This window comes from Furipterus horrens, unplaced genomic scaffold (assembly GCF_987537825.1).
Source record: "Furipterus horrens unplaced genomic scaffold, mFurHor1.1.pri manual_scaffold_7, whole genome shotgun sequence".
NCBI lineage: Eukaryota > Metazoa > Chordata > Mammalia > Chiroptera > Furipteridae > Furipterus > Furipterus horrens.
This window is the reverse complement of record NW_028327177.1, coordinates 27,244,364-27,267,432: the sequence shown is the minus strand read 5'-3', so window position 1 is coordinate 27,267,432 and position 23,069 is coordinate 27,244,364. Positions and strand designations below refer to the sequence as shown.

At 36.4% G+C, this 23,069-nt stretch overlaps 1 protein-coding gene across 1 annotated transcript in view; it reads right to left on the bottom strand.

Moving 5' to 3' along the window:
* Positions 1-23,069, bottom strand: part of RGS22 (regulator of G protein signaling 22) — an 88,082-nt gene that overhangs the window by 39,496 nt on the left and 25,517 nt on the right. The window contains exons 9-11 of the mRNA XM_090284888.1: positions 20,888-20,990; positions 18,878-19,000; positions 17,976-18,077 (exon numbers count right to left, since the gene is read on the bottom strand). Of these exons, the coding sequence (XP_090141014.1) occupies positions 17,976-18,077; positions 18,878-19,000; positions 20,888-20,990 (328 nt within the window). The remainder of the gene's footprint in view (positions 1-17,975; positions 18,078-18,877; positions 19,001-20,887; positions 20,991-23,069) is intronic.

The window sequence follows — 23,069 nt, the reverse complement described above, 5'->3', positions numbered from 1 at the left end:
AGTTGGCTCAGTTGGCTAAAGTGTCATCCCATATGCCAAAGGGTTGTGGGTTCAATTCTTGGTCAAGGCACATACCTAGGCTAGGGGTTCGAGCCCTGGTTGGAGCACATATGGGTGGCAGCTGATCAATGTTTTTCTCCTTTCTCTCTCTCTTTCCTCCATCTCTCTCTCTCTCTCTCTCTCTCTCTCTCTCTCTCTCTCTCTCCCTACCTCCCTCTCTCCCTCTCCAAAACACATCCTGGGGTGAGGACTGAAAAAAGAAAAGAAAAAATCACTATGGCATCAAGAGGGTAAAAGGGTTTGAATAGATCAAGATTTGAGGCTGTTTGAAAGTCATTTCACTAGTCAAGTAAGAAATTATATGCCAACTTCATCTCTCACCTGCTTGTTCACAGTAGCCTCTTCACCGGCCTTGCCAGGTTCCTCTTTGCTTTCTCAGTCTCACCACAGCAGAGAGAATCCCATGCATGTCACCCCTCTGCTCAAACTCCCCAGTGACCTTCTGTCTCACACTTAATAACAGCTCAAGTTCTTATAATTGCCTGTGAGTGCAGGTTCTGGAAGTCTCAATGTTGAGGGAATAAGGCTTATTATAGTTCAGGATCTGCCAGTGGCGAAGCCCCTATAAACACCGTGGGCTCTCAAAATACCCTAAGAACACAAGTAGACCAGGCATAGGCTCGAGCCTTACATCTTTAAAGTGCCATGAGAAAATAACTGCTAACCTGTAATTATGTGCCTAGCAAAAATACCCTTCCAAAATGAAAATAAAGATGTCAGTAATCAACAACAAAAATAAAACAGAACAGAGAATTTATCACCAGCACACCTGCACTAAATTAATTAATTAAGTAAAGGGAAGCCCTAAACAAAAGCCAGATGGAATATAAAACAAGAGGAAGCACAAATAGGTAGATAAATATTAATAAATATTGATTGTAAAACATAATAATAATGAATAAAGTCAGAGGAAATGGCAAAAGAGCCTAAGTAAGAGAAGTCAGAATTGAAGGTACAGGTTAAAGTTCAGTATCACAATCACATATAGGAGGAAATATCAAAGAATTCGAGGTGAAGATAAAGGAAGAGGGCATTTACGGTATTTAAAAAAGTAGAATCAACTTTTTTATAGTACTCCCTTTAAGGGAGTACTTATAAATGCCAGTATATATGGGCCCTCAATAAATATTTAGTGAATGAATAAATGGGATATTAGTAGCCTAAAGTGAAATTATGATCTGAAAGAGAAATATCAGAGTTCAAAATTCAAAGCTGAAGTGATTCCAGTTCATGCTGGATTCCAGTATATTGCCATCCCATAGTTAACTTAGGATAAATGGAGACTTTTTTTTTTTTAAGTTGGATTTGGGGAAGTTAAGAAACACTAGGCTCTGGCTGGGTAGGTCAGTTGGTTAGAGCATCATCCTGAAATACGAAGGTTGTGGGTCAGGACACATACTGGAATCAACCAACGAATGGATAAATGAGTGGAGCACACAACAAATCGATGATTTTTCTGTCTCCTTTCTTCTCTTTCTCTAAAATCAAGCAATAAATAAAAGAAACATCATAACACATATGTTATAAGAGCTATTAGTGTAGATGTTGAAAAAGCGACAAGATGATAAAATAGAAAAAGTAGGGAAAAATTCCATGAGTCATGTAATGAAAAATTCTACGAAGGTAAAGCAGAACTTAAAAGATTTTTTGATAATATTAATGATGTTTAAGAGAAGGAAAATGAAAAGATGTAGCAGACTGCAAATATTTGAAATTATTAAGATGTCTTGAATAGCAGCAGAGAATAATTCTTTCTTTTTAAGTGTTGTGAAATAGAGAAGAATGTCTTCAAGAGCCATTCAAGGTATTCTCTTTAATTAGGCAAACTGCAGTCTAGAAATTTTGTCCCGTAAAACATAGGTACATATTCTGCTGGGTGAACTGTCCAAAATGAACCATACATACTCTTACCAAATGATTATATAATATTTAAAGTGCAATTTGCTACACACAGCGAGACAATTTTTCTAACCTTGGGAGTTATTTAAAGGAATGACCTATAAATCTAACTAGTCTTCCAAGCTAAGATTGTATCTGATTCAAACCTGTTCTTAAACATTTTCTCAGTTGGAAGTTTTTAACATGAACTAATTAAAATAATGCCATACTAAGGTAAATTAAGAAATAATATCTCCAGAATTTGTTTCAATAAGTTTCAAGTTTACCTCAAAGGAAAGTCAACCTGATTTCCTAAAACACTTAGGTTAAAAATCAGTAGCCAGGTTATATTAGAGGAAGAATAGTTTCTAATGACAAAATTAAGCATTTGCTTTGCCATTGGGTCAGCTACATTCAAAGCTGTAGTTTAAAAAGACTTGATAGGCCACATATCAAACTCTTTCTGTAGAAATCAGGATGATTCCTTTGATTTAGAAACATGATAGCAGTGAAGAGTGTAAAGTACAGAAGAAGTTGAAATAGTGACTAGAATAATGATGATAGGTCATCTGCTAGTGGGTACTCACATCTATTCCCTCCCCTTTCACTCCTCGTGTCTTATCTTTAAAATCTACTGCTACCACAGTCTTATGAAAGGCTCCAGATGCTATGTGCATAGTCTATCACTACACCAAGGTGGATATGTCATGGTACCGTGTTAAAGCGAGGTATCTTTATATCACTGTATCCAATGGCTTGGGCTTTTACCTTCTGAAATTTGCAGTGTGACTTTCTTCAGAATGAGCTTCACTCACTGTACTACTCCAACTTCCTCTCTCTGACTCTTACTGTTCATCCTTTTATACAATTCACAATGCTTTTTTTACCTTCTGCACAACCTGTGGCTTCCACTTGTCCTCTAAATAAATCAGGCACCACTTTATCTCTCTTACTTTCTTACACAACTGGGACTGAAGACTGTCCATCATTTCTCTACAAATATCCCTAATTTCTCCCACCTTGATCTTCTGCTTTGTTAAGGTCCAATTCTGGGCCAGTCTTATCTAATTCATTCATGTTTTCCAACTTTGTCCTCAAGCTCCCTATCAAAACTATAACTGGCTCATTATAAACAGACTTTAAAAAAACAAACAAACAAAAAACATCTCAGCTGTAATGGAAAAGCTTGGTAAGTTTTTGCTGATTTCTAATCAATTCCATATCCCCATTTCTAAACTTTTCCATCCTCCTTAGAGCCCCCCAAATGTACCTGTATATTTCTTCACTTTCAGTAGACTTTTTATTCCACTTAACTGAGAAAAGCCACCAGTATAAATACCCTCAACTTCCCTCTATAGAGCTTTCTTCTAGGTATTTTTCTTTCTCCGATGTTGCAAAGGAAGACTCCTTTCCAAAGCTGAATCTTTCACGCGTGCTCTTGACTCCATTCTTCCAGAACCTTGCTACATCAATTCTTTCCTAAGTACCCATTCCTTAATCTACCTTTCCATGGGTTTCATCTCCTTCTTTATGTTATAAAGGTATTGAAGGGAAGTGTCTCTCCCATCCTAAAATGTTTTTCCTGACTATTTGATCTACAAACTATCACCCCGCTTCTCACTTTCCCTTCGCTACAAATCTTTATACTCACTTTTCACTCACACCTCAATCTACTGCAATCTGGTTTTCATGCCAATGAAACTGATCTCTAAGATCACTAAAAACCACATCAACACCAGTTCAAAGGCACTTCTCCTTAATCCTCATCCTACGTGAGTCCTTACACAGCTTTATTTAACACTGTTGATATCCTCTCCTTCTTTACTTTCTCTCCTCTGCCTTCCACACTTTCTCTTGATTCTCTGCCTATTTCCATTCTTAGGCTCCTTTGCTTATTCTTTTTCCTTCATTTCCTCCTTAAAGGAAGGTATTCACGTAAGGTCTCTGTGCAACCATATTTTTTCTCAGTTCACATTCTTCTGCTTTCTCACACGTGCCCGCAGCCTCTCACAGGACTTGCACACTATGCATTCTGTGCACTCCACCCCTAACCTCTCCTCCCCTTTTGCTAAGCTTCTAGTCATCCTAAAAAACTTCTTGACCCCTGAAGTCTGGCTTAGGTATCATTCTCATGTGGTCCCAGGGGTCCCAGTAGACCATAGTTCTATGGGAACAGATTGGATCTATTTTGTTTATTATGGTAATTAGTTTATTAATGATGCCCTAGCACCTAGCATAATGCCAAATTTAGAATGAATGAAGGGATGAATAAATGAATGAAAGACTTCATCCATTCTCAGAGACTTAGCAGTCAACTGTGTGTGGAAGAAACCCAAATATATGTCTATAGCTTTAAATCCGATTTCTTTCCTGAATTCAAAACCTGTGCTTCTAGCTGCCTACCTGTCACACCTCATAGATAGCCCATGGACCCTCAAATTCAACGACTCAGTGATATGATGAATAATATTTCCCTAGTTTTCCAAGCCTTTCCCTTCCTCCTGTGTTTCCAGTGTTCGTTAATAACATACCACTCACAGCACATCCTTTGACTTCCCTATTTTCTTCTCCTTCTTCCTCCAATTCAAATTCTGTGAATTTAATCTTTACAATGAAACAAGGAAAAATTGACAAGAACAAGTATAAAAACATGAGGAGGAAATAAGCAGCAGCAGTTCCATCCCAATGAGAAGCATCATAAAACTCAGTCTTCTGACCAAGCTACTTCCTTCCTGACCTTACACTCTTTGCTCATGAAGCCATAGTGGTCCATGCATACTATTTAGCTGCATGTCCCATTGTCTCAAGGACCTATAATTAGGGTAGCCGTGTGTCCCCAGTATGGTTTAAGACTACTATTCTGGCATAGTTATTAAGAGTTCCCTTTCACTCTCAAAAGGATTCTGGTTTAGATTAAATATCACATGTGCTTCCTATATTTAACTGCTTACCACTTAGATAAAATTATGAAGTTTCCCTAAAACAAGACTCCTAGAAAGCTGGACATATATTCAAATCTGAAAATAAAGGAAAGAGAAGCAGAGGATATTCCTTGCTAAAATACATATTCCAATACATTTGTCTAATTGCAATCCTATGACTGAATAGATGTTATAAGCCAAGGTCCCAAACCAGAAATATTTACTTAGAACTCGGATTGAAGCTTTGCAGACTTCCTTGTTAAGAATAAATGCACTGAATGAAAATGGCAATACAATTTTAAAATATTTTAGTTCCCTTCTCTGATTGCACCTAAATTTAGGTATTCATGTGCCCTCCAACTGTGCATGTATCGTCCTCAATGCCAGTTTATTGGAACATTGTTCATTATCACCCAAGTAATTTCTCTTGATCAACCCCTACTATGATAGCCACTGTAATCCTTAAGAACAACATACACCTTCACCTCCCTGATTCGTTACCAGCTTTATGATCAAATCACAGAACAAGAAGCATTAGAAGGGGGCTTGAAAGGTCATCCTCCGTGTGGCACCCAACACCCACATTATGCACATTTATTGTCACTCTTCCTCTCCTCCCAAGGGTGTTGAAGGGGGTAAGGAGAAGAAAATTAAATTTGACCATCAATCCTTTATTAGGCTACATAGTAAATTTATAGTGCATTCAACTGAATTATGCCATTAAAATCTGAAAACGCCTTCTAATATGTGTTTCTAATAATCCAGGGACAATCTATAAGTAAATAACTGGCACCTCATATCTAACACAAGGGATTAATCGTATATATGAAAAAATATTAAAAAGCTAAACAACACCTTTACATTTTTATTAAAATGATAAAAATTATTTTTAAATTGATGTAAACTAACTATAAGATGAACTAGAAAGATTATGCTATGTGATAACTAAATAAAACAGTCTAACTATGGGTTAGAAACATTGTTTAAATATTGGGTCATTTTCTCTTTTTATTATTTAATTTTTTATTGGCCACCCAGTTCTTCCTTTCTAGCCACTGAGCAAATAACAATGCAGCTAATGTTGGAGAAGAAAATGCTCCCTTCATATCCCAGTCAGCGATTCTGATTCACATTAAAGCAGAGATTCACTCACACACAGCTGTGGTCGACATGATTCCAATTTCAACATTAACCTATGATGCTTTAACAACCCAGCAGGAAAGTTTCTGAGAAGGGATATAGGCAATGCCTGTCTGCGATCAGACTGCCTGGCACTGCACACAACATGGCTCTAAACCCCATCTCTCCTGGAGACACTCAAAGGTTATGTAATCAGGAAATGCACAATGGGCTGCTCGCCCAGCCGCTAGACACCTGTGCCTGTGACTCACTTTCTTGGCGACTGTATCAGATAGAGATGGAAAAAAAGCAATGCCTCTCCATAAAAATAAAAATAAAAATCTCTCACAGTCTTGAAATTCTGGGAGTTGATCTTTTTCCTTAACTAAGCTCTCAAGACCACATGATGGTTAATAAAACCATCAAGAGAAAAAGATGTAGGATGGATACCATGGACTCAGGAGGAAGAACTGAATTGGGAACTAGAATAGAGAAATAAAGCCCCACCCCCAAATAAAAAGAAAAGAAAAACACAAAAATGTTTCGATGTTTGCCTTTTCAAGGAAATCTCAGATGGTTTACTTTTAATGTTTTTTTATTTTTATTTTTGAAGATCTAATTGGCTTTATTAAGCAATTCATGAATCAGGCAACATCCCATCTAGCAACTAGAAGGGTGCCCTTCAGATGCTTTATTAATCAGAGCCTATATCCTGGACACAACACTGTATTGCACTAAATAGGAGATGGCTCAAGTTAAAACATGACATTTCCCATTCCAGTTTAAATTTTTTCCAACCTTAAGTTATTTGTCATGCAAGATTCAGCATTTCCACTTAATAGTTTTCAAGGTCGTTTTGAAAGTGTACATTAATGAGCATATTTTTTGATGGAAGTGAATCCTAGTCTCCTCTCAAATGTATCATGAGGCATTCCAGGCTTAGTTTTCCCACATTTTATTCATCCTCATATTCCCTGGCGGGTGTCAACATTTTCTTATTGAATCATAAAGCCTAGATAGACATACCTGAAAAAGGAGAACTATGGGTTTATTGACTTTGTTCTCATTTTTAACAAGGTCAAAAGCAAACAAGAACAATAAAATATCTTTTTACAATTGTCTGTGCTATTTGGATTTCTCTTTGAACTAAAGATTAAATGAGAACAGCTATGGGGTTAGACTCCAATGATCATGCTGTAGAAGCACCAGGCACGTATTCTCACAGTGCCAAAGGTGAGCACAGTCTTTGGGGAAGCATCTTTTCCATAAGTAGGGGCCATCTGATGAGCTGCAGCTTGACACTCATCTGTGTTCCAATGAAAACAAGAACAATTCCTGTGTAGACTTAAAAGGCAAAGTCAAGAATAATACCAAATGTTGTAGCACATGTGTTGATTTGTTATGTTACATTTCAGCTGTTAGTTATGTTAATGGAACAGTTTCACATACTTCGTTTTGATGTAGTTATTTTAAAAATCATGTGGATGTATCTTTCTATGACTGCCTGGTAACACTGATTGCATGATGTTCTGCTGTCACCACCAGGCCAGAACTGGAAGTAAGAAAGAGAAATGTGAAACTTCAACCCAGAACTGTATGACTTCAAATGAGTCCCTCAGTACACGAGGGACAAGATGTGTCAAAACCTATATACTGTGAGATCCGAACACTAGTTTATGAGACATCTAACAGAATATATTACCATGGCAATTAAAACTGGGGAAATTTTAAAAGTGGGTTTACAATATATCTTATTAAAGTATTCCACAGATGAGGATTCACACTTCAGCATTTGGTGTCATTAGCAAGTCCATTTTTCTTGGACTCCATTGCAATGGTAAAAGGTGGAATTCAAATCATGTAACTGGCAGGGCCACAGAAAGATACGTATCTTTCACATTCCCCTAGCAATTTCCAAGATGCCTACCAAAAATATAGGGATTTATATAAAGTTGTCTATTGTTGCTACTTTCTTTACTTATTGGGAGGTGGCATTAGGGTTCTGCTAGATGGACTTCAGGATAGTGTCAACAAGGACCTAGCTGGCCCACTTGAAAAAAGACATATCCCATAAAACCCATGACACTATTTCATACACTCAAAATACAAAAGAAGAAAAAACACCCTTGGCTGCTGAAATAGACAAAGCCTTTTTCATAAGCTCCCTCTTACAGTTCTCAGGAAACAAACTGTACAGCACCTGAAGATTCTGGAGCAAAGGTGATGTGCCTGCTGCAGTAGGTGCAAGCAAGGGTTCATAAGCAGTCTCCCAAGGGTGGAAAGACGAAGGGTGGGTTGTCTCCAGCTATAACATTAACGAAACTTAAAATAGAGAGGATCAGAGTGCCAGTTCTCTTGTCAGTATCTTTCTTCCCCCACCATAAGCAATGAAGTGCTGGAACCAGCTTTCACCAGCTCATAAGAGCCAATTTCTCATGGACAACAGAGTGACGATTGTGGGGGGCAGGCAGGTGGGTAGAGTGGAAGAGGGTATAGGGGGGATAAATGGTAATAAAAAAAATACAATAAAAAATAAATAATTTTTAAAAGAGCCAATTTATGAATTTTCAGGGATTGTGTGAAGAGGTTGTTAAAATCAGTTATCAAAAATTAAATCAACTAAATTTACTATTAAATAAATTATATTAAAAACAAAGATAATGAACACTCAAATGTATTACTTCTTAATAATTGTACTGTTTTACTATCATCCATGCTTTTGAGACTGTTAAATCTACTGTGTCTATACGGTGGGAATACTGCATGATGGTGGCCATGCACATCTCTTCCCAGCTCTAATCGGTGACATCATGCTGGCAGCCGGAAGTCCTCCACGGTGAGAGTATTACACCCAGAGATCAGCAAATGCTACAGATCAGGATGCTTTGTTTTTCCCTGGGAGAGCTGGTTATCATCACACCACTAATTATAAGGCAAATGTACTTCTCTTTTCCTATCATGACTGGTAAAGAAAGACAAAGTAGAAAAAAAGCAAATGACACTGATTCACAGTCACTGGAGGCAAAGCAACATAAGAGAATATACCAATTCACACCAGAATATACCAACTTATAACAGTATACTTAAATGCTGTTTAGGTGACATTCATCTTTTACAAAATATGGGTACAGTAAAGTTCCTTTAATACAGTTAAAAATAAACTTGAACTACAAGAGGAGAGCAAACAAGCTCTCCTTTGAAATTGTTTACATTTTGGATAGTTTTTTTTTTTTTTTTTTTTTTTTGAACTGCATCAGCCAAATTTATTTATTTTTATTTTTTTTAAATGTTTTTTTATTGATTATGTTGTTACAACAGTTCCAGTTTTCTCCCCCTTGCTCCCCTCCACCCAGCACCCCCCTCCCCCAGCAATCCCCCCCAAGTCCATACCCCTGGTTCGTAAAAATTAACTATCCCCCCCCCTCTCAAATATTAGGACCCTTTGTAATCTTGTAAAGGACAATGGGCGAAGGTCTCAAGCTCCTCTAGCTGCTTCAAGCTGGATAGTTTTTATTAAGAAAAAAGAAAAGCTAAGCTTCAAATGTTAAACTTAGCTTCAGTTTGATTAGTAAATCAGAAGAGATAAGAGTTGAGTAGGGAAAGACTTGTTAACTCCTCCTCACGAGAAAGTACTAGGAACAGCTATGAAGAAGAAACATTGAAAGCATCGTGAGAAATAAAATTGGTACTACTGGATCTTGATGCAGCGTCTGGACCCCAGAGACCAAAATCACTTTGCAGATAATCTAAGCACAAAAGAGCAGCTGCCCGCTCCACAGTGACGACAACAGCAAAATAACATATTGCTGCACTTTAGGGCCAATAGCAAGTAACGTAGCATCCTTTCAATGGGGCTCAATGATTTCTCCTTGGAATTTACATGAAATGGTGAGATGAAACGGCACCGAAAAGCTAAAGGGTCCCTAGAGGAGTTTATAAAAGGAATATAAATGCCCTAATACGAAACACTTTAAGAAATCATAAAACATTTACTATAGCAAAAAGAGCAATCTATTTTCATAACCATTCACAGCTCTAGCAGGCATAGAAGACCATTATCTGAGTTCATATGAGGCAGAAAAAGAAAATAACAAGCAAGTTCAAGTAATCCAGTATTTTTTTTTCTTCTGGAAGAGGAGGAAAAAATGATGATTTTTAATGACCTCTCATATCCCAGTAGGAGCTCAAAAACATTACTGAGGAGCTTTGCTGAGAGGGAATAAATTACAGATGGAGCTTTCCACAAATGGATTTTCATGTGAAGGACCTTGGGGCTTTTCAATTAGGAATGTTAAAAATGGGATCGAAAGATTGCAACATCATTGCTGAGCCTCAAACTACTACAGAGATCAACACAAGATGGAGTTGCACAAAAAAGATAATGTGATGACAATCAAATTGAGAGTTTCTGGCAATTACTCAGACTCTACTAAGGAGAACTCAATGCACAAGAGAACCTAAGAAGATGCCAATAGGATAAAAGAATAAAACAAACTTGAATCATTTTGGACAGAATGAAAAATCGGAAGGGAAAACAGAACATGTTAAGTAAAGCCAAAAACAAACCACAAACGCAGGGACAAAATTGACTAAGCTTAAGACTAACTTGGGCCATTGCTTAAAATATTTTAAGCAAAATTGATTAATAGATGATGGAATAAAAATAAACAATTTCACAAAAAAAGATTTATTACTGAGTAGTTTAAGTCACTCTAAGGAACAAATACGCATTTTGTTTTGGTAATTTTATTCATTAAAAAACAAAACTAACTCACAAAAGCAAAATATGTATTTAAACTAATGGTATAATTTAGCCTCTAATAGAAATAATTTTTTGAAAATTAGTGAACAAAGGATAATTCAATGAGAAAAACATGACTATATTAAGATTTTTGGCTAAAAAAACATGTGGAAAAGAGAAGCTAATCCATTCTAACAAAGCACAAGGGGCTGATACATGAAACCAGAGCACTGGGGGACTACTTCACAATGAGAAAACCGTCAGACAGGCTGGATGTTTACACTCACCAGTACATCACCTTGGAAAGCAAGTGTAAATGGAGAAGGTAGCTTAGAGTCAGAATAAGGGAAGTTAGCTATGATCTCTGTGAATGGTCTCACCATCGGGTTCTAACAGACTGACTGGGTGCTCACAGAGCACACAGCTCGGCCAGGACGGTGGTTCAGGTAGGTACATTGTCAAGGTCTGCCTCCCGGAACGCTACTGCTGACCAGGGCCCCCTCTTGACTAGCACATTGTTTCTTTAGATGTACTGCTGACTTCGTTACAATTCTTTCAGGTCTGTGGAGCCATTCTGTCTCTTGACAACTGCTCATATCTGCTCTGAATTATTACACACTGATTTTGCAGTTTAAGATCCTTGGTTGAGGTGGGAGAGGACTGGGAGATTTCACTGCTGCGCTAGTGAAATCTGTTAAGAGCTCTTTATGAAGAGCGAACTTGGACTATAAATAGTATGTGTGGAAAGACAGAATGTTCATCATTGCTGATGTTGGGTGATGGTATATGGGAGTTTGTTAAACTATTTTATTTTTAAAGTTTTTAAATAAAAGCACCTGGTTGACAGTCATATATAAATAATCAATTGTTATCTATAAGTAGGTTTATAAAATGTTGCTTAGAATACAAACATACAACATAAATCAAGCAGACTACCTTCATGGAACTTACAGTCCAGTGCAAGAAAATCTAAGGGTGAAATTTGATAATTTATGTTCATAAAGATATTTTAAGACATTAAAGTGAAAAATTAAACAAGGTGATAAACAGATATTCCTTTTTCTAGAGACAATTAATAAGAAAGCAATGACTTACAAGTTAAGAGTATAGAGGCTGGACTCAGAATACTTGGTTCTGACTCTAAATTCACTAATTGCTAAATGGATGGCCTCAGGAAAGTATTCAACTTCTGTAAGTCTCAATTTCCTAAACTATAATATAGGGATACTACCAATATTTACCTCTTAGGATTGTCAAGAATTTAAAAAATTATTCACATAAAGTAGTTACCACAGAACCTAACAGATAGTAAACATTAAATAAATGTCAGGTATAATAATGATTATGGTTTAGAGAAGGCCAGCAGTTGGCTTTTCTGGAAACAAGAGGATTTTGGTCTATAATTCTAGAGTATTAAAAATCTTAAGACTGAATGTGGGTAGCTGGTATGAACACCAGGAAAAGGGGGAATGAATGAATAATTGTCAGCCGGAAAGCCGGCTGCTACGTGGTCTTTCTGAATCCACTTCACTCGCAAGCACAAGACGGGATTGCAAACCCTGCTGATTCTGTGCTCAGTGATTCATAGTGCTTGGGATTCCAAGCCTGACTGCTACTGGTGACACCATCTCTTCTGTAACAAAAACAAATAATTTAACAAAGCCTGAATAATAACTGCCCAGCGCTCAAGAAACAACCTAAAGACACTAACACTTACCATAAAGCTATAAAGAGGTCCATGATTTTCCATATTCAATCACCACCCCAACCTCAGCCCTCACTCATGCTCATATATCTTTTAGAAAACACAGCTAGTTTCTTAATGCTGTTGCTGTATAAAGAAATAATGAATTCTGTCAGAGCACCTGAAAATACACCACCAGCCTAGAGAAGGGGCCCTTAGCTCATAGCACTTTGGTAAAAATGTCAGGACCACCCTGAAGCATTGAAATCCTGTAAATGCCAAGTAAAGAGAGGAGCTAAACAATTAAGGTAATGGATGACAGCAAACAAAGAAAAAACTAAGCTGAGCATCAGAAAAATCTTCTGCACTGCCCATCTTATGCCAAAAGTTTTTTCAAAGAAATTTGTGGTGACATCCAAGGTTTTGGTTACCTAAAATTAACTCAGACTTCCTTGGAAAACATTGTCAGCACAACGCATATTTTATGGGGAAAGAACTAAATAGCTTCTTCTTTCTCAATATTTCTAGGTTTCCCTGGGAAAGTAGGCACAAGAGAGCACATTCTTGAACCTTGATAGCACTTGGGTGGCAGCACCTACATGTGCTCTGTTCACCAAAGTGTTCTTTGCATGCATCAGAGCTCATATATACTAGAAGTTTGACAAATGTTTGTGGAGCTATCAGTAAAATTCTTCAGGCTAGGGAAAATGTGCTTGTAGTTGCTGGTCTGACTGCTATCCAGTTTCCACTGATTTCCTCACTCTATAGTAACAGAAACAAGAGCAGGAACAAAGGGACCAGATCCATGGACATACTTGTAAATCCCTCTGGGAAGGCTCTGCTGCACAAACTGGTATGAACTTCATTTGGATCCACACTGTGTCTAAGATCACCTAATGGGAAACTGAAGTGATCTGAGGCCAGAGAGTATGACAAGGATGGCAATAAATAATTGCTGAATAAACATATTAATGAATTCTGCATTACTATTACACTGCAACTTCCGGCTTTCTGAAACCACCAATGCACAGTATAGGTCTGATGAATTGTATTGACTTAGCTTTGGTGTTTCCTTTCTCTCTTATGAAATTTTTCAAACACAGGAGTAGACCCTGGTAAATAGGGGTAGACAGTTAAACTGACTTATCTGCCATGGGACCCGTCAAGGGATTTCTTTGTGGGAATGTATATACGAGTAAACAGAAGCAGTTAAGTCTCTCACGAGAGCATTAGGTCAGAATATTTCCAAGATGTCAAATTATTGGGTGGAGATGTCAGGAGTGGGACATCCAAATGTCAAGATTTCACCTAGTTATGATTAAATATACTGAAAAGATCTGAGATTTAGTCTAAAGTTGTTGACATGAATAACTCAAGATAGTATAATTTTTTGTTTGAAGAGTTGTTTCTCATCCAAGAGTGAGAGAATTATTTTGCATGGTTTCATAGGGCAGGAATAAGATGAAAAGATAAAAGCTCTTGGCTCTGGCTGGGTATGTCAATTGGTTACAGTGTTGTCCTGATATGCCAAGGTAGCAGGTTCGATCCTCAGTCAGGGCACATACAGGAATCAACCAAGGAATGCATAAAAAATAAGTGGAACAACAAATTGATATTTCTTTCTCAGTCTCTCTCTGATTAATAATAATTTAAAAAAATAAAAGCTTTTGATTCAAAATTGAGAAAAAAATAGTTCCTTTCTTCTTACAGATATTTGAAAAGAAGCTGATGAATATTTTTAAAAAATCAACAACCGTTGTTATGTGCTGGTAAATAAAGAACTTAGTTAGAATATATAACTCTATATTCAGCTAAATGATCAATGAGAGCATAAAATATTTTCAGACAAATGAAACTCAAGAGATTTTATCACTTGCAAATCCTAATAAAAACCCACTAAAAGATATTCTTCATAAATTAAACCCCCAAAAGGAATGTGATAAAAAAAGCAATGGTAAGCAAGAAATCTGTGTGTGAATAAATCTATACATTATTAAAAAACATGATGACTACATGACGGGTATAAAAATTTTTTTTAAATACCATACAAAAATAATATGTAGTAATATGTAAAATGTGCAAGGTATGATAGAATTAAAGTTTTCTAAGTTCCTTCACTTATTAAAGTGACTGACTTGACCAAGTTTACCCAGCCAATAACTAGTACAATGTGACAATGTGCTTCAATTGCAAGTCTGTGATATTTTTTTTCCTTCCATGTCATATAGTCTCTGATTTAGGTGACACATAAAAATAACATGTTAACCTAATGCTCAAGTGAATAAGGCAAAAACCTCACACTGCTGCAAGAATAACTTTATATTAACAGAACGTTGTGGTAAAAGTGTTGTGAATTTACCTAGCAATCCTCTTATTTCTCATATCTGTTTGATTCTTATCTATCACCTGACTCATTAATTACTACATCCTCCATATTATTTTTCTCCTAGTCTCTAATTTATTTTATTTTATTTTATTTGTATTTTTGATTTTAGAGAGAAGGGAAGAGAGGGGGGAAAGAGGGAGAGAAACATCGATGGGAGAGAATAATATCAATTGGCTGCCTTCCCTACATGCCCTGATTGGGGACTGAACCTGAAACCCAGGAGTGTGCCCTGTCCAGAAATCAAACCAGCAACCTTTCAGTTTGTGGGGTGATGCACAAACAGCTGAGCCATGCTGCTTGGAGCATTTTTGTTTGTTTGTTTGTTTTTAAGAGAGGAGAAGGGAAGGAGAAAGAGAAGGAGCTAGGTTCTAAATTTTTACTATTTTTTTCTCTCTTCCTCCTTCCCATTAAAAACAAACTTAACTTCATACATATTTGTATGTGCATGTATATATATATGTGTGAAGATGTATAATATTTATGAATCATACGTCTTTTCTAATTTTAAAAAACTCAATATATATGCTGTGGAGAGTGATAAATTATAAATGCATAAGTTTTTACTGGGATACAGTTTGTTTGAAAGATTTCTACAAAGATGGGAGTTACAAAATACAGTGGTGCACAGATGTGCTTCATTCTGTTCCAGTACTCTACCACTGAAGAAAGTATGTAATGTCAAAAAACAGTTGGACCATCTGGGATGCCATCTAGACTCCAAATCTTAGCAGTGATAGATGGTCCCCTGGCAAGTTGTTGCTAGAGTCAAAGACCATATCTCTTTATTACAATAGTGATTCCCTTCTTGCAAAAAATCATTTCAACAGGTTTCTAACTACACCCTTCTATTGAAGCCGTGCAGGAAAGTCTTCAGAGTGTGCCCAACACTGCAATTCAAACTCCCAGACCACAGTTAGTCTGCTAAATCATTGTCACTTACCCACTCCCCCACAATCCACTTTGCCTAGAGGTATTTCTATGATATTTCTTGAGGTAATAAAACTTCAAAGTAGGCAATTTGCCTACCTAGCATTCATAAAAGCATGTAAGCCTTTGGAATCAACTCTGGGTCTCCTACCATACAACTTATCAGATGTACAAAAACAATATAAAATAAAGTTCATAGCAACTTTAACACAGTGCCAGATGATTATATCTGCCTTGGCATTATCAATCCAAAGATCTATATTCTAAAGGTACTGTTGAAGAAAGCCACACAACATTTCTTTTACAAAGAAATGAATAGTATTTCACACTATGAAATATATCTATAGGATTATTGTATTAGGCAATTCTTATATCTGGAGGCAAAGGAATCTTGAGTAATTAATACCTAAACCAGCCCTGGTTGGTGTGGCTCAGTGGATTGAGTGCTGGCCTGAAAACCAAAAGGTCGCAGGTTTGATTCTCAATAGGGACACATGCCTGGGTTGTGGGCCAGGTCCCCAGTTGGGGGCATGTGAGCGGCAACCACACACTGATGTTTCTCTCCCTCTCTTTCCCCCTCCCTTACTCTCTCCCTGGAAATAAATAAATAAAATCTTTTTAAAAAGAAAAAAACAAAAAAACCCTAAACCAATTTAGATAATTGTTCCACTAACCAAAAATAAAATAAAGTAACCAATTAAGAAAGCAAACAAGTAAGAAAATACCACATTATTTTCTTCTTTTATTTCCACTAAACACAAATTGCTCCATTGCTAACTTCACCCATCCACTTTGACTCCCCAAAAGATAAGCTAGGAAAGAAGAAAACAGTTACAGGCCTTGATAATCCCAAAACAGAATAATCCATTTCAGAATGACTAAAACTTGACTGTATTCTGTCTCACAATTAATAATAGCTTATTGAATAATATAATTACTAAGAATTAATAAGTCTACCAAGCTCAAAGACAATTTTCTCTTTTACAAGTACATGGAAATATGGTGATTACAACAACCAAAAACCCACTTCATCGAGCCACTAAAGATTTTTGGAGGAGTAAGCTTTGTAGCAGTGAAAATGATAAAAATAACGGATGGTGGTTTAGCAGACAGGGGCAACGTGTTAGGGGGAGAAGGATAAATAGGGAATTACAGGTAAAGGATTAACAAACAAAAGAGCTTACTGTGTGGTCTCAGAAAAGGGTACTGGCGAATTAAAGATTTAATTTCATTATTTCATGGAGCCAGATCTGGGTTCTGGTGAGCTGAAGCCCTTATTCCCATGGAGGAGAGTACAAAGTCTGTCAGCTGATTCACAAAGCAGAGCTATTAACACCAGAGTGAGAGTGGGGGAAGTAACTGCAAACACCCAGCAGCACTCTTGGATGTCCTAAATTAAATTATAGCAAGGTAATAAACAACAGGACAAAGTCGGTCTCCTCAGCACTGTTCCCTGACTGTTCCTCTGGAATGGGCTTATTTCAGATCTTAAGGACCACTTACGTGTTTAACAGATTTAGATAGAGATGTGATTAGTTGTTTTCTAGGCTTAATGACCTCTGTCTATAAAAGATCAGAAGAGCCTAAAGTTAAAAGGTAGGTCAGCTCCAGTCATAATTCTATTCCCATTTCTTCATCCAAAAAGCAAACAAACAGCTCACCGCTCTCTGTCTTCCTTCTCTATTTTGCTTTGAGGAAGTCTTGAGATAGTCTTTTCCCCACCTCTGAGTGTCTGTCTTACATCATGTGCAGCACAAGCCTAGGCAACGACACAGGGCCTCCACCACACAGTCACTCAGCATTCTTTCCTGCCCTTTAGACAGGTCAGCAGCATGAGCGTATGCACCAGTTGGTTGCTTCAGGCAGCTCAGAGAACAGCATTGGTCAATGCCTCTGCGCCCAATCACTTCAATGAGTCATTACAAATCCTCTCTCAGTGTTCTCTTTTAACTCACTCATGACCAAACCAAGAGTCATAAGTACATTTTTTTAAACAGACGGTATGTCCTTTATTGGAACAAGTTATTGGCAGCAAAGAGAAAATAAAGCAAACCAAATAAAATAGATGAAACAGAGAACCAACAAATCAGATTAGAAAACAATATTCTGCTGACATTTAAATAAAGTGATCCCATGGCAAAAATTTAATTGTTGCCTTTTTGCCACGCTCCCAGATTTCTCTTGTTTGAGGCTAGACACAACTTTTCATTTCTCTGTGTACTTAGAGGCTCACAGTGAACAACATTATTTACTACTTACTTGGGCTTGCTTGCATACTTTAAAAGGGTGAAGTGTTTCTTGGTAGAAAAGCTGGTGATAAGCCTGTAAGTCAAACCAGAAGTATACACTGTTCTTCCACAACTACAGATGGGAAGATGGAAAAAGTACATAAATTATTACCACCCAGTTATTAGAACTCTACATAGCTCTAATTTCAAATATAAATAATTGTTTACCTCCTTGGGGTTATCATAAGTCAGATCAATTTAAGTTATTTTTATCTTCTATCACAAATTGGCAACACACAAAATAATTATTGGTATTGTCACTAGTACATTATATTTATGCATGTATGCTTCTCACCTCATTGGTCATTAAAATAGTAAGTGTTCTAGTTAACAATTAAAGGGTAATCACATATTTCTGGCATGAACCCAAAATCTGAAGGCATTTTGGTATATATAGGCAAATGTACAACAGAACAGAACCAAAGACTACTCTTGTTAGAACCAGTGCAATACTTTTCATTTGAGGCAAAGTGAAGACTCTGAAATAAAAATAAAAATAACTTTGCCACTACCCATTGTAATTTGTAATTGTTATAATTATTAAAATAAAATTAAAGGATTGATAGAAACCAACTCTGAATATAACATATATTACATTGAAAGAGTTATGTGAAAATAAACTATTGTTAACAGTGCAAGTCAATTCTTGTCTACCTGTATTTTAATTTTCTTTTTAATTTTAGTAGGATAATGAACCAAAGAATATGTAACTGAGATGTTTAAAATTTTACTAAATATTTAGTATGAAATATCTTACCAGAGATGGGAATTTCAACATCAATTACAATTATTTGAGCATTGAATTATTTCAACTTCTCTTATTTTAAAATGAAGTAAAAATATGAAATTATATTTAAAATAATTATTTTCTACCTTGTTCCCTGAATGTTCACAGAATTTAGTAAAGAAGAATCCAGCTCTATTTTCTACATACAAAGATTGCAACAAATTTTCCATGTCAAATCCTCCCAAGGCACCATCTGCCATGGTTTTAACCTAGATAACAAAACAGAAGACCATTATCCACCGAAAACATTGTAACTTTATATGGCATTGTATAATAGGGTTTCATAAATTTTGCCAGGCTGTCATTTCCCCACTAGACTATTTTATTTTTGTACCATATATGTAATCAATGCAGTATGTTTGCATCTGGCTGTCATATAAGGTTCATTTTTCGAGCCAAGGATAGCAGCAGAGTTCGTTCTATTTTAAACCAATCTGATCTCAAACATAATGTTAAAACGACTTCCCAGCCTCAACTATTTTCTTGTTTCAGGCTCAGCAATACCACTTTAGGAGTCTTCCAAATCACTGTTGGTGGTCTCTTTCCTACATGTTTACTGTTATTTTAGCCTTGAGGTGCTGTTATAATAGCTAGGAGAGAGTTATAAAAAGAACTATCTTCAAGGCCTCTCAATGCTGCTCCTTAACAGCCTTGTTCGGGGTGCGGGGGTGTCCCTCTTGGTCAGTCTCACCCCATACAGGTCATAGCCTTCAGAGTGTAAATGACAGTATAAATTCTCATAGAACTTTGCTATTTATGGGCTTCTTTGGCAGTAATGCTGGTAACCATAATACCATTCTTGAAACACAGAAAGCTGGTTATTTCTCCAAGCACAAGAGTTACTCTAGAGTGCAAAAGGGCATCTCCATTTGTATTAGCTCTTTGCTATTTATTGTGTGAAACTCAGACTTCTTAATCTTAAGATAACTGTGTCATAAACAATTTAGGGTTTAAGTAAGGTTCTTGCTCTCTCTGTGTTATAGTATCTCTCTGTCTCTCTCTTTATGGCCCTACTAAACAAATTTTGTGGTGAGAATTTAATGTTTTTATGACGTCTAACCATTGACATTCCAAAACTAAAATATCATTATTTTTTGTAGGAAAAAATTCTAATTAGAAGAAAAGGGTAACTGTTTGCTTAGAATAAAATAGTTATACAAAATTATATCTAAGTGTTCAGACTCTATAAGGACTACCAAGGTTACTACCTAAAGTATCGTCGGCAGCCGTCCGTCTCGAGAGACGATGGTGTAGCTTCTTAAGAGTCTATCTGCACCGCCGAGAATGGCTGTGCAGTCCGACTCGGGAGTGACACGGTATCTGTCTCCTCCCGTGTTGAATCGACATCTTGCGATGACGCTGAAGCTACAGAGCCTGGGCAGGGTAATATGGAGGGTCTGCTGTTGCCCATGCAGCAGACCCCCTCTCTCTTCGCAGCTGAAGGGTCCAAGGGAAAGACGGAGTCGATACAGCTTGGGTTCAGGTGCGCCGCAGGAGTTGCCGGTGTTGACTACAACGTCGAACCGCCTTAGGGACTCCGGCTCCGGATTTTCTGTCGGGGTTTACTCCCTTAGCCTTTCCCCTGAAGAGGTATGCCGCAAGGCAGCGGAGGTTTTTTGGAGTCAGAGTTTTCCTTCTCTGTACCTAAAGTATAATCCTTAGATAATGTGAAATCGTCATCAAGAAATGATGTGCTAAATCCACATTTTCAAGGTAGCCACACTACAAAAATACTTCATAAAACGCTTCATAAAAATTCTAAGCTGCTAAAACATAACATAAAATATTATTTTTTATCAGTGCTACAAGCTTAATAAAAACCCTAAAGGGTGTTATTTTGTTTTTGAAGTGTCCTCATACCAAAACCAGAGCACAGCTGTTTTTAAAAAACAGTAATCAAAGGAATATATAGCAACATGGTTCTACAAAAGAAAACACAGAGGAAGTTTTTGTGTAAAAATTTTTTTGCAAGGAAAAACATAAAATGTGTTGTTTAGTGAAGAAAAAATATGGTAAATCAATAAAAATTCTTTAAAATCAAGAGACATTGATCAGTTAAATGAGGGATAAGATTAATCAGTCCTCAAAATACTTACCAAAGGTTCTTCTGTATAAGTATATCTTCTATCCAGCTGGGGCTTCAGACACTCAGAAATGTCAGTAAAAGATGTTAAATGAATAACTTCGTTGCTGTGTGACCTAAATTATAGGGGTGAGAACTAATTGATCAACAAACATATTTTGAGCACCTTTGGTATACATGGTGCCACATAAGTAAAATGAAAGATAAAACTCATATGGTCATCTCAATAGATATAGAAAAAAGCATTTGACAAAATTTAACACCCATTCATGAGTAAAACTCTCAACAAAGGGGGTATAAAGGGAATTATTTTAACGTAATAAAGGCCATAGTGACAAGCTACAGCTAATATCATATTCATCAGTGAAAAGATGAAAGCTTTTCCTTTAATATCAGGGACAAGGCAAGAACGTCTAGTACTGGAAGTCCTAGGTAGAGCAATTAAGCCAGACAAAAAAATAAAAGGCACCCAAATCAAAAAAGAGGCAAAACTATCACTATTTGTAAATGACATAATATTATATATAGAAAACCCTAGACTCCACCAAAAATCTTTTAGAATAATTGAATTCAGTAAAGTTGGAGGATACAAAGTCAATATATAAAAATCAGTTTCATTTCTATACACTAATAATGAACTATCAGAAAAAGCATTAAGAAAAACAATTTCATTTACAATTGTATCAAAAAGAATAAGGTACCTAGAAATAAACTCAACCAAGGAGGTGAAAAACTTGTACAATATAAACTGCAAAACATTGTTAAAAGAAATTAGAGAAGACATAACTAAATGTTATGTTTATGGATTGGACAACTTAATTTTATTAAGATAGCAATACCACATAAGGCAATCTACAGAATCAATGCAATCTCAATCAAAATCCCAATGACATTTTTTTCAGAAATAGAAAAACCCATTCTAAAATTCATATAGAATTTCAAGGGGCCTCAAACAGCCAAAACAATCTTAAAATAGTAGAGCAAAGCTGGAGGACTAACACTTCTTGATTTCAAAACTTACTTCAGAACTGCAGTAATCAAAACAGTGTGGTGTTGGCATAAAGACAGACATGTAGACAATAGAATAAAATAGGAAGCCCAAAAATAAACCCTTGCCTTAACGTCAAATGATTTTTTACAAGGATGTCAAGACTATTCAGTGGGGAAAGGACAGTCTTTTCAACAAAGGCTGCTAGGAAAACTGGATATCCACATACAAAAGAATGAAGTTGGGTCCTTACCTAACACCATATACAAAAATTAACTCAAAATGTACTAAATACTTACATTTAAGAGCCCAAGCTATAAAACTCTAGGAAGAAAACAAGACAAAAACTTCATAACATTAAGTTTGGCAATGGTTTCTTAGATATTATATCAAAGACATAGGCAAAAATAATAAACAAATTGAACTTCATAAAAATTTAAAAATTTTATGCACCAAAAAACACTAAGAGTAAAAATGTGACTTGCACAACGGGAGAGAACCCATAGAGGACTCCTACAGCTCAACAACACGAAAAGAAATGATATGATTCAAAAATGAGCAAAAGACGAATAGAAATTTCTCCAAGAAGATACGCAAATAACCAATAAGCACATGAAAAGAGGCTCAACATTACTAATCATTAAAGAAATGTAAATCAAATCTACAATGAGATATCACCTCCCATAATTAGGATGACTAGTATCAAATAGAAAATAACAAGTGTTAGTAAGGATATGGAGAAACTGGAAACTTTGTACACTGTTGGTAGCAATATTAAATGATACAGCCACTGTGGGAACAGTACGGCAGGTCCTCAAAAAATTAAAAATGGAATCACCATTTGATCCAGCAATTCCGCTTCTGGGTATATACACAAAAGAATTAGAAGTAGGATCTTGAAGACATTTGTACACACATGTTCACAGCATTATTCACAGTAGTCAAAGCGTAAAAGCAAGCCAAGTGTCCACTGATGGATGAATGATTAAGCAATATGTGATATACTTATATACATTATATGTATATTAATATACAGGAGTGGGCAAAAGGAGGTTTATAGTTTTTATATGGAAAACAGACATGCAGTTATGAAAATAATAACACAAAAATAAGCCCTGTTTCACATATTCAAAACTGTAAACCTACTTTTGCACACCCCTGTATACATACAATGAACAATTATTTAGCCTTAAAAAGGAATGAGATT